Source organism: Rhamphochromis sp. 'chilingali' (genome assembly GCF_963969265.1).
Source record: "Rhamphochromis sp. 'chilingali' genome assembly, chromosome: 20".
In the NCBI taxonomy this organism is placed as follows: domain Eukaryota; kingdom Metazoa; phylum Chordata; class Actinopteri; order Cichliformes; family Cichlidae; genus Rhamphochromis; species Rhamphochromis sp. 'chilingali'.
This window is the reverse complement of record NC_137947.1, coordinates 5,551,917-5,567,949: the sequence shown is the minus strand read 5'-3', so window position 1 is coordinate 5,567,949 and position 16,033 is coordinate 5,551,917. Positions and strand designations below refer to the sequence as shown.

At 40.7% G+C, this 16,033-nt stretch overlaps 1 protein-coding gene across 1 annotated transcript in view; it reads left to right on the top strand.

Moving 5' to 3' along the window:
• Positions 1 to 14,527, top strand: part of ttc7a (tetratricopeptide repeat domain 7A) — a 68,001-nt gene extending 53,474 nt beyond the window's left edge. The window contains exon 20 of the mRNA XM_080869563.1: positions 11,757 to 14,527. Within this exon, the coding sequence (XP_080725689.1) occupies positions 11,757 to 11,975 (219 nt within the window). The 3' untranslated portion in view covers positions 11,976 to 14,527. The remainder of the gene's footprint in view (positions 1 to 11,756) is intronic.
• Positions 14,528 to 16,033: the final 1,506 nt, after the last annotated feature.

The window sequence follows — 16,033 nt, the reverse complement described above, 5'->3', positions numbered from 1 at the left end:
AACATAGCAGAGGTAAATACTAGAGATGGACTGATCCGATATTACGTATCGGTATCGGTCCGATACTGACCTAAATTACTGGATTGGATATCGCAGAAAAATAAAAAATGTAATCCGATCCATTAAATATCACGAAAGCACCTCACAAAACTTGCAACACGCCGTAACTCACCTCAGAACGTTAGCACGTCGGAGCAGTATGCATCACGTGATAGAGCGGCTGTGGCATGCGGGACCTGTCGGTGGTCTGGATAGCATGTGGAGCTTCGCTAGCAACCTGGCATTTCATCTCCGACAAAGTTATCCCGAGAGAAGTAAAGCAAGTGTGTAAGTCCATCTTTGAATGTAAAGCATTCCTGCATTAAGCTTAACAAGCGATATATGGAGCGACTGCCTCTTCTTGCTGCTACTTCAATCATGAAACTGCTTAATGATCAGCTGATCGGCTTTTCTGTCACGAGTCCGTCTCTCTGGTTTGTTTTTGGCCCACTTTGCACCAGAAAGAGGAAACCAGCGGCTGAACAACAGCAGCACGTTTAAGCTTGATCAGCTGTTGTTAGAATTTATTTATTATTACTTTCTACTCGAGGATCTTTTTCTACGTAGCTGACGGCTGGTAACTGTGCAGGGGCGGATCTAGCAAAGTTTAGCCAGGGGGGCCGATAGGGCATTAACAGGGAAAAGGGGACACAAAGACATACTTTTCTTTCTTATTCTCATTTAAAATGTCTAGCTTTTAATAAATAATTATCTGACACCCAAAGTTTTAATTTGATGTAAAATGAATAGAAGTCAATTACTGTATATAGTGACTATTAAGTCTAATATATATACCCTAGTAAGCTATAATACTTTTTACTTTGGGAAGGTACCATCTGTGCAGTCTGCAATTTTGTTGAAGAAAGATGTTGAATCTATTTAATATTTCTTGAAAAATAATTGATTTCTGTGCATTTTTTTTTCACACTGAATCAAATTAAGGTTGATTACGTCGATTAAGCATCATGAGGTGGAGTGTGAGGGGTGGTTCCCTATTTTTTATTTATTTATTTTTGTTGTTGCTGGGAGTTGGAACCCTATTAGTTAGGTTGCTTAATATTTACGCTAAGCACTCTTTAAAATACCAAAATAGGGAGGATGGTGTAGGTTTAAGTTTATTAGATTGATCAGTATTGCTGAACTATGAAATATTTTTTTTTGCATACAGGTATAACAGAATAGCTTTAGTGTAGTTGTTGTTTTAAACTTGAGTATGAACTTATACAAAATGCAGCAAGATATTTAAAAAAAACAGTTTTGTTGATTAAAAAACATTATATCGGATTCATATCGGTATCGGCAGATATCCAAATTTATGATATCGGTATCGGACATAAAAAAGTGGTATCGTGCCATCTCTAGTAAATACAATAATCTTGGCTCACTGTGCCCATACCTGCCCGTCCAGACTTGACTGATTAAAAGTTCAAGTAAAGTCTCTCGTCTTGGTTGAATGCGAGGGTATTATGCCATGACTTGTTCGTGTGTAGTTGATGTGTATAGATCAGCAGATGGTTTTGAGTGCTATACCAAACTGTAGGATCATTTAATTCTCTCTAGATCAGGTCTATATAGCCACTTGTACCTTAACTTCTAATTTCCTGGATTGTCTGGACAGTCACAGCTCTGTAGGCGGCACGGCTGACAACAGCAGATTGAAAATCCAAATTTAGAGTTCATCTGTCTCGCCGCTGTCTCAAAGACGTTAATTTTTTTATTCCTTTTTTTAAAACTGTGAAAATATTCATATGATCATCTTATCCCAAAATGATTTTGTGTTTATGCCCTTTAAGTATGTGACCATTATTCTGCCTTCACAAACCTTTTTAATCTATGTTTGGCTTAAGAGTTAGGCTGCGTTGTATCCAAGTACTTTGTATGCAAACTACGATGACTACGGACAATTGAGGCAGAAAAAGTTTTTGGTAATGAAGAAGTTATCGAATGAATATTATTCTTAATAAATCTCCGGGGAGCCTGCTTAGCTGCAGTTGGTATGCTAGAGTATTACAAAAACCTCTTTTTGTCTTTGTACTGTATGGAATATGAATAATATAATAATGCTGACACCAAAGAACAAGAACTCATTTCCCCAATGCTAATCAATTCTATAATCAAATCTCTGTTGGTTGTGCTTGTTTGCGACATCCAGGAAGCCTTTTTTTCCCCCTTCTCTTCAGTCTAGTCGAAGGACGTTCACTTAATTAAATGTTGTTTGTAGTTTGAAGCATTTCAAAAGTTTGCTTAAAAAAATTGGCTTGAAAGACTGATGAAAACACCAGTGCCCACTCGTAGAGTTTGGCTCAGCTCAGTTCGGTTGTGCTTAAACGGCATGAAAAGAAACAAACCTGTGCTGCCAAGCTCACCGAGATCAGCTTTAGGTAAAACTGGAGACAGATGGCTGGGAGTAATTAAAGACCAACTATTAGATACCAGTTTTCTCCACGTAATGCCAGAAACATTTGATGGCAATTGAAATGCTTTTGAATTTGTTTGTTCTCTCTCCCACTCACTCACAATATATTATTTGTACTGGCTGAATTTCTAATCAAATTTGATCCAAAGACAGACACACACACACATGCACACCAATGACACTGGGCAACAATGGCTTAACCGTCAGCATTTTTCACTGTGTTTTCCTCAGACAAGTGGACAGCAGGAGTGTCGGCCCTTTGATTAGTGGATGTCCTGTGTCTGGATTTCTCTTCTTGTAATAATTCAGCAAGAATCTGTCCTCTTCTTCTTTCTCTAAAATTATTTCTCAGTTTAGTAGTTTCATAAACATGCATTTGCTTTCCTTCCAAGGACAGTAATTTCAGTCTCATATCTGTGCATTCATTGCCAAAGAAGATGTTGCAAAATGCTTTCTTAAAATCTTGTCTGGTCAGTAGTGAACAGTCACACTGGGGAATATAGTTGTTGGAGACTACGGTGCAACCAAAACCCCTGCGAGCAAGTACAATGGCCATGTGATCTTGTTGGCTTTGTAATGCTTGCTTCAAAGATGGGGACCAGGTTTGTAAATAATTGCAGCCAGTTGGCATCTTCAAAGCATGTTTGGTGTGTCAAGATGAAGATAAAATATGATGTCAGTCTACTATCAGTCTGCTACCGGTCTGCAATCAAATGAGAGCTGTTACCTGTTTAGGATAAAACAGTGATTCACTGTGATAAATTGGCAGAAATTGCATATCTAATAGGTTATGACTTCAGAGATTTAAAACTTAAATTCAGAATTTAAACTTAATTTTAAAACTTAAAAAAGAAAAATGACAGTGATTTAACTTCAGGGTGAAATATGAGATTTGCAAAAAGTCAGAAACCAGCAAAGAGATGCATGACAGCTGAGTTGCACTCATTGTCTCCAATTAACTCAGATTGATGCCAATGCGTTGACAATTTGTCTAAATGTATGAATGAAATAGCAATTATTTCAAAAATGTGTTTCCAGTCAGTCTGAGTCAGACTGCAATTATTTGGCAACAAGTTACCTCCCATCAAAATACCTGTTCAATTACCTTATTAATCCACAGTGGTCACCATTTGTCATTTATTCCATTGCTGGTCAACCTCTGTGCAGTAAGTTTGTCACTGTAACTGTTTACAATCAGTCACAGAAAGAAAACATTTCAGACACTGATTTTCTTACTTGTCACAGGTGGTTGTTGTTTTTATTCTACTGTGACTGAGACATAACTAACACTGTTGTGAGCCAGATGCTGGTGCTAATCATCTCTTGAGTTTGTGCCAGTCACATTCTGTTTTGTTCTCAAGAAACGTTATCGTTTCCTTCACTAGAAAAAGAGGGGAGCCAACTAATTGCTAATAACTGTCAATTAGCAAGCTCTAGTTTTGATTTGGCCTTCTGGTCCTGGAATCACATCCATGTGCTTTTTTGGATGGCTCAGTATCCTAAGTGTGAATGTTGTTCTTTCCCCTTCTGTGCTCGTCTGTTTTGAAGATAAAGGCTTTACCAGACTTGTTATCAGAACTACCGCTGCAGTAAATATACATTTTACCCCAGAGACCGGAGGTTTCCAGCCGATTGCATTGTTTCTAGGCCTGTTTCGCTACAGCAGTGAGAACACTACTTACTACAGCCTTAGTTAAATGATTGCATGTTCATTTTTTACTGACAATACATGAATTTAACTGGGCTTACGTTCTTCCTATATATTGTTATTCTGACTTGAGGGGAATTGAAGTTCATATTTCATTTACTCCATGAATGCACTATAAACCATCAGCATAATATGTCCTAAATGTTGAGTGGATGGGGCTCATAATCGTTATGATTTTCCTCAAAAAACAACAGCGATGGGATGCAATTGGTCAATTTGCTCAAAAGTGGAAATTCAGCTTCTGGTTTTTACAAGCAAATCCAGCATTATGTTGTGTCTGGATCTTAATGTTGTCACTATATTTATTAATCATATTGACTATTCACCCTAACTACTGTTCCCTGCTGCAGCCAGAGTCGCCACACAGGAGTGTCCTTGGTTTCACAGATAAACTGTCAACAAGCAGCTTAGAAACATACTTCCTCTAAATCGCCTCATACCCCTAAGTTAGACATTTCCCATCTGTTATTCTGAGCTTACCACATTCCACAAGCTGCCCTTTTATCTTACTTAAAGAAGAAAAAACAGTTTTTCAGTGTTTTACAAGAAACACTGAAATTTACTGGAACCCAATGTCTGTCAGTTAAATACGGAAATGGCTTCCTGTAAAACACAGTACTGTATATTAAGTACAGTACGGTTAAGCTGACTGACCTATAAACATCAACTTTTCCATAGTTAACAGCCTAAAAGATATAGGTTACAGTGGAAGGCTAAGACTGTTGGTGTGTGTGTTAGTCCAGTAGTCAACTGTTAATACCAAAAACATGTTGGAACAATGTAGCCAATGTGAGTTTGGAGACAAGGGCACAGATAGTGAGATGTGGAAGCTAGTGACCAAACCAGCAGCAAGGACTGTATCATACATCCCTGCACATGTGTGCACTGATGCACACGTTTGTACACACTTTTACAAGCTTGGAGACCTGTGTGCACATCCTGCATTTCTCCGTACCAACAGTTTTGTTGTTTTTCCATGTATTCCACCCAGCAGAAGTGAGAAAAAGGAGAGCAGAGGAAAGAAGGAAGGCAGAGTGTGCACTCTTATTGAAAGTTGCATCAGAGCCCCTAGACAGCTTTGTGAATTTCAGCCCAATTAATCTCAAGCTTGTGAGCAGAGACTGCATAACAAGACTCGTCTGTCTGACCTCAGGCCATCTCAGAGTATGTGTGTTTGTGTGTGTGTTTGTGTGTGTGCCTGTGTGTGTGTGTAACAGATAGAGTAAGTCAAGGGATGATTGTGCAAGACTCGTTCCCTGTTGTCACCTTGAGTATGCATGTGACACTGGAGCTTGTGTGCGCGCCTTTAGACGATGCTTATATGTGAGGCAGATTTGACTCTGTGCAGTTGGTCAGTTGCATGAGGTTGTGTTGTGTCAGACTCCCCATGGAGCTGTGCTACAAAACGACAAAACCTAAGCAGCGGTATGATCTTTAACATGGTGACAACAGTTATCATCCACAATGTTCTTCTCTTTTGCACATACATTTTTTAAATATATGCACATCAGTGGTAATGATCTTACAGATTACCAAAAGTGCCAGCTATAGCTCATTCTTTCCTCTCCTCAGCTTTTTGTAAAGGAAAACCGTGGATTGTTTATGAACATACTGTATACATAGTATATAGAGTATGTTCATGAAGTGCAAAACCAGTGGGTGCATGCATACCTACCACAGTTCCTGGTCTAGCCTCAGGTAATAGTCACCCCCCACTGCAAATGAGCTTTTTGGGAAAATAACGTTCTGTACAGGACCATACCAATGTCTTTGAATGTTCTGGACAATTTAGTACCATCTGTGTAAACTTAAAAATTTGCCAAAGTTTGGAACTTGTGAAGCTTAAAGAGTTTTTCCTTATTATTGTTATATTTCCTTATTTTTACATAACGACATGACCGCCCAGTATTAAATAATAGGGATTATTCACAACAGTGAATCATGCAAAGCTACTGTAGTAGAGTCCAAAAATCGTGGAGCTGTAAATAAGCAAAAAAGGGACATTTAAGATGACTAATGACAGCGATTGCCAGTAATGGCCATAACATTGTTCTGAATACATGAAACAGTGAATCTGATATAAGCTGGTCTCTGTGTTTTTGGTAAAAAGTCTTTTGTTGAGGCTTTGATAATATTAGTAATGAGTAAAACTTACAAGAGACCAGTGGAGGATGCATTTACCAGTGGTTTCACTTGGAGTGCACAGCTTCTTGTGTGTAGTGAGACGTAAGCATGACTAACATCAGTGGTATGTGGCTTGACCTCGATTTTTAAAAAGTATGTTAAATATATTTACAAAATAAAAACTACAGCTGAATTGAAAGACTTGAAAACTGTGTGACATGGTTAACCATCAGTGTGTACAGGTGGATTAAAACGATTACTGAAAAATGAAAGTGGTATATTAACAAAACAGCTGGTTTGATCTTGTACATTCAGTCAAGCAAGTGATTTATGTTAATGTTAAAGTGTTGGTGGAGTCTTTTGGCCTAGGTAGATAGTAAGAACAAACTTATCTGTTAGATTCATAAATCACAGAGGTTTCCACACAATGGCCAGACGGTAACTGATCTCGACAGTGAAAGCAGAGCTAACAGCAGCTTGTCTAGCATGCTCGTCTCGCATCAGTTTCCTGCCAAAAACCAGACGTTTATCCACGTTGTGCATGTGCAAACAACCAGAAAAGGCTGCCGGTCTCCTTTTATTGGGACCTGGATACGGCCTGTGGGTGAGACCATTGTGAAACGGAGTTAAATTTTGCTTCCAGAGACAATAGGCAACAAGATAGTAGTTATTTCAAGGATTGATGCAGACCACTCTTTAACATGAAAGGAGAAAGATTCCTTTTACAATGGCAAATTTTAATGGTCTGTTATGAGCTCTCGTGGGATGCCACTGGCTAACAGTGGTGGTAAGCAAATACTCCTAGTGTGACATGCTAGCTGCATTGTAAACCTTTATCTTTCCCTGTAACCTTTTACCTACAAAATCTATCACATACAGTGGGGCAAAAAAGTATTTAGTCAGCCACCGATTGTGCAAGTTCCCCCACCTAAAATGATGACAGAGGTCAGTAATTTGCACCAGAGGTACACTTCAACTGTGAGAGACAGAATGTGAAAAAAAAATCCATGAATCCACATGGTAGGATTTGTAAAGAATTTATTCGTAAATCAGGGTGGAAAATAAGTATTTGGTCACCTCAAACAAGGAAAATCTCTGGCTCTCACAGACCTGTAACGTCTTCTGTAAGAAGCTTTTCTGTCCCCCACTCGTTACCTGTATGAATGGCACCTGTTTGAACTCATCATCTGTATAAAAGACACCTGTCCACAGCCTCAAACAGTCAGACTCCAAACTCCGCCATGGCCAAGACCAAAGAGCTTTCGAAGGACACCAGGAAAAGTATTGTAGACCTGCACCAGACTGGGAAGAGTGAATCAACAATAGGCAAGCAGCTTGGTGTGAAAAAATCAACTGTGGGAGCAATCATCAGAAAATGGAAGACATACAAGACCACTGATAATCTCCCTCGATCTGGGGCTCCACGCAAGATCTCATCCCGTGGGGTCAAAATGATCATGAGAACGGTGAGCAAAGATCCCAGAACCACACGGGGGGACCTGGTGAATGACCTGCAGAGAGCTGGGACCAAAGTAACAAAGGTCACCATCAGTAACACACTACAACGGCAGGGAATCAAATCCCGCAGTGCCAGACGTGTTCCGCTGCTGAAGCCAGTGCATGTCCAGGCCCGTCTGAAGTTTGCCAGAGAGCACATGGATGATACAGCAGAGGATTGGGAGAATGTCATGTGGTCAGATGAAACCAAAGTAGAACTTTTTGGTATAAACTCAACTCGTCGTGTTTGGAGGAAGAAGAATACTGAGTTGCATCCCAAGAACACCATACCTACTGTGAAGCATGGGGGTGGAAACATCATGCTATGGGGCTGTTTTTCTGCCAAGGGGACAGGACGACTGATCCGTGTTAAGGACAGAATGAATGGGGCCATGTATCGTGAGATTTTGAGCCAAAACCTCCTTCCATCAGTGAGAACTTTGAAGATGAAACGAGGCTGGGTCTTCCAACATGACAATGATCCAAAACACACCGCCCGTGCAACAAAGGAGTGGCTCCGTAAGAAGCATTTGAAAGTCCTGGAGTGGCCTAGCCAGTCTCCAGACCCCAACCCCATAGAAAATCTGTGGCGGGAGTTGAAAGTCCGTGTTGCTCGGCGACAGCCCCAAAACATCACTGCTCTCGAGAAGATCTGCATGGAGGAATGGGCCAAAATACCAGCTACTGTGTGTGCAAACCTGGTAAAGACCTATAGTAAACGTTTGACCTCTGTTATTGCCAACAAAGGTTATGTTACAAAGTATTGAGTTGTATTTTTGTTATTGACCAAATACTTATTTTCCACCCTGATTTACGAATAAATTCTTTACAAATCCTACCATGTGGATTCATGGATTTTTTTTTCACATTCTGTCTCTCACAGTTGAAGTGTACCTCTGGTGCAAATTACTGACCTCTGTCATCATTTTAAGTGGGGGAACTTGCACAATCGGTGGCTGACTAAATACTTTTTTGCCCCACTGTATGCATTCAGACAATTTGCAGTTTTTATAAGGCACCATTTAGCGTGGGAGATGATTAGCAAAATCATACTTGGTAGAGCAATGTCATTATAGCGGTAATACTTAATAACTCGTGAATTAAACCTTTTCAGGTAACTTTCACATCAGTGAGGATCCTTTTTTTTTAATGCTGCTTAAGGGGGAAAACTTAAATTTTTTGTCTAATAGTTATTGTAGTGGTGGAGATGAGTGTCCTTCAAAGGGTGGCTGGGCTATCTCTTAGAGATAGGGTGAGGAGCTCGGTCCTTTAAGAGCCGCTGCACCTCCACATCAAAAGGAGCCAGCCGACTTGGATGAGTAGGATGTCTACTGGATGCCTCCTAGGCGAGGTGTTCTGAGCATGTCCTACCAGGAGGAAGCCCCAAGGCAGACCCATGACTTGCTGGAGAAAATATACCTCTCAACTGGCTTGGGAACGACTCAGTATTCCCCTGGATTAATTGGAAGAGGTAGCTGGGGTGAATAAAATGTCTGCGTCCAAATGGAGATAAGCGGTAGAGTATGGCTGGATAGAGTTACACAGCATTCTGGGAACATGTGACTGTTGTTATAATAATAAAGAGGTTCAAATGAGTCCGCAATAATTCTGAGATTTCTCACGGACTTCGATTATCTGTGTTGGGCATGCATTTGTGCTAAAAAAAAAAAAAGGTACACAGATGCTAAACAATACAGTTTTTATTATTTCCGTCTGAAAATATTTTAATTGATAATTATGTTATGACAAACCCAAACCCAGTAAAACACAGTTAAGTCATTCAAAAAGTGACAGTCTGCGTTGGCAAATCATCTGCAGGAAGAGCAAGTAACTCGCATCTACTTAAAGGATCCCTTCAGGCCGTCTCTCTCGCTAACCCTAAGCCCGCTATCAGTTTTCATCAGCGTATGTGTGCGCTTGTGCACGTGTTACTGTGTGCACACTAACATACTGCATCATCTTTCTGCAGAAGGTCGCTCCTAATCTCATCATTTGTGGATTTTCTCCCTTCAGCTGTACAATCCCAGCTGAATACAACTCTTGTTTCCGTTTTTGTTTTTTGTCATCCTGACTCGTCTGCAGGACAGCAGGCATTCTAATCCAAGATTTGGGTTTTTAGCAAAAAGCCACCATCTGCTAGCTTGATCTTATCATGCCATAAAGCGTTTTGATGGTAGACATTTTGAGTAAAAACATAATATGAGCAACTAGGTACTAAAATTAAATGTAAAATCTCCATTCTGTGAAGAGTATGCCAAAGGTCATCTTTTATCCTCCAACTTTTTGAAAGTGATTATTATTCAGTTTTAATGTGTCAAACCCAGCTATCTTAAAATAAAAATGTAAATAAGTTTACTCGTTAGCAATGTTCCCTCTAAGCTGCTCACGTGCGCAATTGCGCACTGTTGGCACGGTCTCTGCGCACAGAAAATCTGCGTTGTGCACAAAAAAAAACTAACCTGAAATGAAATTAAAATTAATACTTCAACAATCATGTTTTGCAGTGTTAGTCAGTAAGTGACTGGCTGCTCCCATATGGGATTAGAACAATGCCACCTTATCCCATAGTTCAGCCGATGCGTATATACGCAGCCAATCAACGTCATTGACAGGCTATGACAGCGTCCTTATGTGCCGACACCGGTGTTTTAGTTAGCAAAGCGGCTGATGTGGAGTGAAGCCACGTTAATGACAACGTGTACAACCATTGGAGATGTGAGCAGGACAGACGGAACAACTGACGGAAAAAGTGTGGACTTTATACCAGTTTTTAAATTGTGTTGATAGGCCACGTAAAACCAGAGTTGTGATAAAAATATCTGCAATGTTTGGTTTTCTTCCTGAATACTGTCGTTGTTTATATTTACTGCGGGAAGAAACGGTAAAAACGGCGTTTTATAAGCAAAAAGGCCTGTGAGCAAAAACACCCCCCGTCCCCCCCCCCCCGCCTTTCCTATTGGTCCAAAAAAGTACCATGTCGACCAATCAAAAAATGGTATGGCAACGTGGCATCTTGTTGTTAAGAAACGGGGGGAAGTTTTAGGAGTGACGGCGGTGTTTTGAGATGTGAGAGATTTGAGACGTTTAGCACAAATCTTGTGTAGTTAGTGTGTAGTGTAGTCAATAGTTTTGTTGTGTGTGTCAGAACAACGAGGCGACTGCTGAATGTTACAGGTGTTACAGCAGTGATACATCTCCTGCTGTCAGGCCTGCAGGTATCAGGCTGTTGTTCTCCTTTATCTCATAGTGGACAGAAATTATGTTTTGGAGTGGCACAAATAATTTGTGTGGCATCAGATTTGATGCAGAACAGCTGATTGTTCTGTAAATAGTTTGAAATGTTTATTTAAAAAAACCGCCTTGGCTGCATTTAGAAAAATAGCTGCAAAAACTTTGTTGTTTGCCAAACTGAGTTACTTTTTTGAAGAAGTAACTATATAATTAATTGCCCAACATTGGTCATCATATACTGTATTTTGCAGACAGAGAGTTACAGGACTCTCTCCCAGACCACAGACTCATACTCATAATACAAGTCAGAGCTTTATAAAAAAAAAATTATAAAAAAAAGTAAGTTGTGTTTTTACTTCCAATAGTGTTAACATACTACACAGTTCATGAACAAGATTTATTTATTAATTTTTATTGTAAGTGGGCTAAAGCAGTTAATTAAAAGTAGTCTAACATAAATGTAAGTGCACACGTCTGATGTCGCTCACATTGGTCAAAGGGATCGCTCAGGGAGTTTGTGTGTTCGCTCAGACACGTGAAAAATTAGAGGGAACATTGCTCGTTAGTTACTTTTTTCCCCAAAGGTTTTAGAAAAATCCAGTTTTTGTTTTCTAAGCAGGACACTTCTTTCTGTGCATAGAGAGTTTTAAGGTTTTGAAAACAACTTATGAAGTGTGACATTAATGCACGTAAATGTAAAACAATTTTTTCCTGCACCTCTCCATCATTCTGTTCATTTAGGGCCGTCTGCTGGTGAAAACTGGGCGTGTCCACCTAGGCGAGAAGGTTCTGCGTGATGCGGTTCAGATCCACAGCACCTCCCACGAAGCGTGGAGTGGACTGGGTGAAGCTCTTCAGTCTCGGGATTGCAACCAGGCCCCCGACTGCTTCTTGACAGCCCTGGAGTTGGAGGCCTCCAGTCCCGTCCGTCCCTTCACTGTCATCCCCAGAGAGCTCTGAGATGACGGCCTTGCAGTAGCATGGAGGTTTGGGTTGGGGTGAAGATTTTGGCTAAAATCTAATGATGAGCTGACGAAAAGACAATGGAAACATGAGCTTTAAATCAAAAGTTAGTTTTGGGTATTGGGTCTGTTTTCTTGCTGTTGGGGAGAACAGACTGGTATCACTCATGTATTTACAATATTTGAAGACAAAATAAAATAAAATAGTATCTATTTCCCCAACTAGTTGGCAAGTGGTTGCTGTAAGTGGCTGGTGGTTGCAAGCATCTAATTTGTTTCAAAGAGGTAAATTATGCAGCATGGAAGACCTTGATTTGACTGATTTGGTTGCTACCAGGTTGCCACAGTCAGGTTTGTAGTTTGAAAACTTGTCTGCAAACACTTGCCGAGTGGAAGTGAAACTGAAAAGTTCAACACAAACAGAAGATCGAGACTGCCCGAAGTCGAAGTAAAAGTTGTGTCTTTCATGCAAATTACAAACAACCCGGACAAGATAATGATGACAATCAGGTTTTTGGTGCAGCAGCCTCCAGCAGCCACTTGCCAACTGGGGCTTTGCAGGACTATGTTAATTATCAATTGTGGGAAAAGTAAGACTTTTTTCAACCAAAAGAAAAAACCAAGTTGACCAAGTAAGTGCACTTGGTCTGGAGAATTCCCAGTTAACCAAAAAAAAAAAAAAAAAAAGAAAGACCTCCAGCATAACCAGTCTCAGGAAGGGTGCTTCCATCCCTGTGTGCTGCAGTGTGCTGCAGGTCACTAAATTGAAGATATAAGTTTTCATTTTCTGAAAAATATTTATTTTTATTTATTTTGCTGTTTTGGACTGAACTAGGTGAGCTGTCTCCTCGTGTTTCATATTTTTCTTAAGCGTGACTTCAGGTTTAAGGGACAGAGGTTTGAGTGGTATTTATTTACTCATCTAACTCTAAGTTTGTTTTCCAAAATTTTAGCCATTCCTTCATCAAGTATATTTTAAAGAACAAACCGTTTAACAAATCACTTTTACCTCAACTTGAAAAAGTAATTAATCTCAGCAACTTTCTTTGTTTCTTTGATAATCCAATTGTTCAGTCTGACGTCACTAGCCGTGTCTGGGCCTAAACTCCGCTGCAGGTCCATATATCAAACGATCACTGTGGCATTACTGAGAGTTGAAAAACTGTCTAAAGTCTTTCATCTTTAATAAAATGATCAGCGTTCTGCTCTACCAGGTGTAACAATTGAGTTTAACATCCAGGCATCCATGAAAACGGAATTTATGACATTTAACGGAGTTAGAAGTTAGCAGGGAGTTAGCTCGCTAGCTTCTATCTAAATACAATATAGCATGTCCTGACTGCGGGGTTTTGGAAACAAATTAAAACGTACAGCTCTGCTATCACTTCCAGCATAAATGAAGACAGAAAACTAAACAGCAGTGACGTTTGTAGGGTTACTGAAGTTGGGCTAGCTGGTATATAATGATGTGCTATGTGACCACTAGCGACTTAGCTAGGTTAGCATAATATAAACAAGCTAACTTTTTTTCCCACTCGATAAAAGTTAACGTGAGTGTTCTCGGTGGTCAGGAACAAATGTAATCGCATGGCAGGATGCTGTAAAAGGACCAAACTTCAGCCAGGAGAACAACTGAGATAATCCATCCACAATACGAGGTTAGTCATTCATATACTGCTGCATGGGCTGGGCTGTAGTTACATCCTAAGGTTTAAAAACTGAGCTTAAATAAATGATTAGTGGTAATAAAAGCCGAGGGAGGTCAACAGGGATCACTGACTGTTTTAGGAGCTTTTTGAGATCAAATAGAAGAAAATACATAACATTAAACATGTTAACAACACAAAAGCCATATTAAACGCAGACTACTTTAGGCCCGGAAGTAGGATTCGTCGCATCATCACTGAACAACCGGATTATCAGTTTAATAGCTCCATAGTGTTAGAAGCTAGCAATGTGAACATTGCTAGCTTCTAACACCACCAATTGTATTAATGCAGTTTGTGCGGATAAAGAAAGAGAGGGCTTTAGGTCTTTGCATATAAAAAACGGCTGTATAGAAAGTTAATATTTTAGCATAAGTAGCGTTCTGTTGTAAATCGCCTATGGAGTCTATGGAGGGATATTTTTAATGATCGCAATCACCGGGTTCATAAATTCAGAGATGTGCCAGTTACATCTTGACATAAAAAGCATGTTGTTGTGTTCTGATACATGTGGCAGTGCAGATAGGTGGATATTGTACATGCTGTTTATCACAGCAGCAGCTCCACTTCATTATTATTTGGATCTTTGATGTATTTTTGATGATGGCCTTGACTGGTGTAGCTTTTTATGCACGCATGCAGGCACAAACACTCCCTCCTGCTCATCTTCAAAAGAACCAGCATGAACACGTCATTCCATATGGCATCATTATATGTGTGTACATGATGTATTTTAATACATGTGTATCTGCTCCCTCTGAATGATCCCTCTGGGATGTTAGCAATCTTCTGTTTGTACGGTACAGTAGGCCCTCATCCATGCACATATGCATGGGTGTGTGTGTGTGTTTTGGGGGGTGGGGGTGGGGGGGTGCTTGACTCATCTGTTCATAATGCCGTCCATTATAAACAACAATGGCTTTTAAAAATCACTGCTGGATTTTGTATCTTCACCTGCCTTGTCACTTGTGACTAATGGGCATCACTTCCGAGTGCCTAACCACATAAATGTGAGCAGTGGGACTGGGCTGCTGGCTTATGTAATACTGCCAGCACAGTTTTCTGCCTCCAAACTCCCTCCTCCTTTCCCTCCCTCTTTCTATTGCTCTCTCTTGCTCTCTCTCGCTCCCGCTAACCCTCTATGTCTCTTGCCCTCTCCCAGCTTGGCTGATGTGATGTGATGTGGCTTCGTTGCCTAGCAGCCATCCCCTTGTTTGAGTAACTGGGGAAGTGGAGAGAGATCTGGTCCTCTGAACAGCATACATATACAGTGGGAAGACACAAACAGTCACTACACACACACATACACACAGATGCACGACATGTGGTTTTACAAGTTTGACAGTGTCTGTTTGATGTCTGCTGCTACCATGTGAGGAATGAACCAGCTATAATCAATGTCTCGGGCTGGTGTAAATTGATTTGTGTTATGGGAAGAGTCCCTGGCTTTGCTTTTAGAGAAAAAAAAAGCCGTCTGTTCTTCTCCCTCCCTGCAGCGTTGCAAGCACCAATCTCTACCTTCCCTGTATTCTTTTTTTTTTTTAAAAGAACCGCCCACGCCCCGATCGCTCTTGGCATGAAAATCCCTCATTCATCAATACTTCGATTTTTGGACATGGAGGTTATCTATCACTATCGCCTCTTTTCTGCCATCGGAATAGTCTATTTTTACTCTCTCTCCCTCCTCACTCACCGACTCTCCCTTGTTCCGTCCTCTCATTAGCACCGTGTGAGACACCTACACAGGGGCTTCGGGAGATGAATGGTCTAATCCTCAAGGGGAAGGAGTGAAGTATTACATGGTGCACAAAGATACACACATACTCTGACAATGAGAGACATGCGATGAAGTCATTTTGAGGTACAGCACAAGTATATATGCTTAAACATATAGTATACACACACATGTACACACATTCATACTTACACTGTCACTGTGATGCCACCCATGCACATCACTCTGGTGTCACTTTCATACCTGAGCAACACACCCTCCACACCTCATGATAAACAAACGTACATGAACCGCGGTGACCGTTTTGGGGGAGGTTTCTATGCAAGCGTGGTATTCAGGTCATCAACGTGGATGCCAACCCGGCAGGGGCACATAGAGGGCACGGGCTGGGCTGGGCGGTGCTGCTGCTGCGGGGCGCCAACAAGGAAACTGTAAACCATCACTGTGATGACCAAACAAGGCTGGGGAGTCATGGATGGGTGAGGGGTGTGATGGAGGTTATAAGGATCAGATGTGGTTTCATAATCTCATTTATTAATAAAATGACAGATGCGTCGGAGTTGATCCCCAAGGGGAAAATGTGTTCGAGCATTTTCAGTGTTCACGCGTTGACAT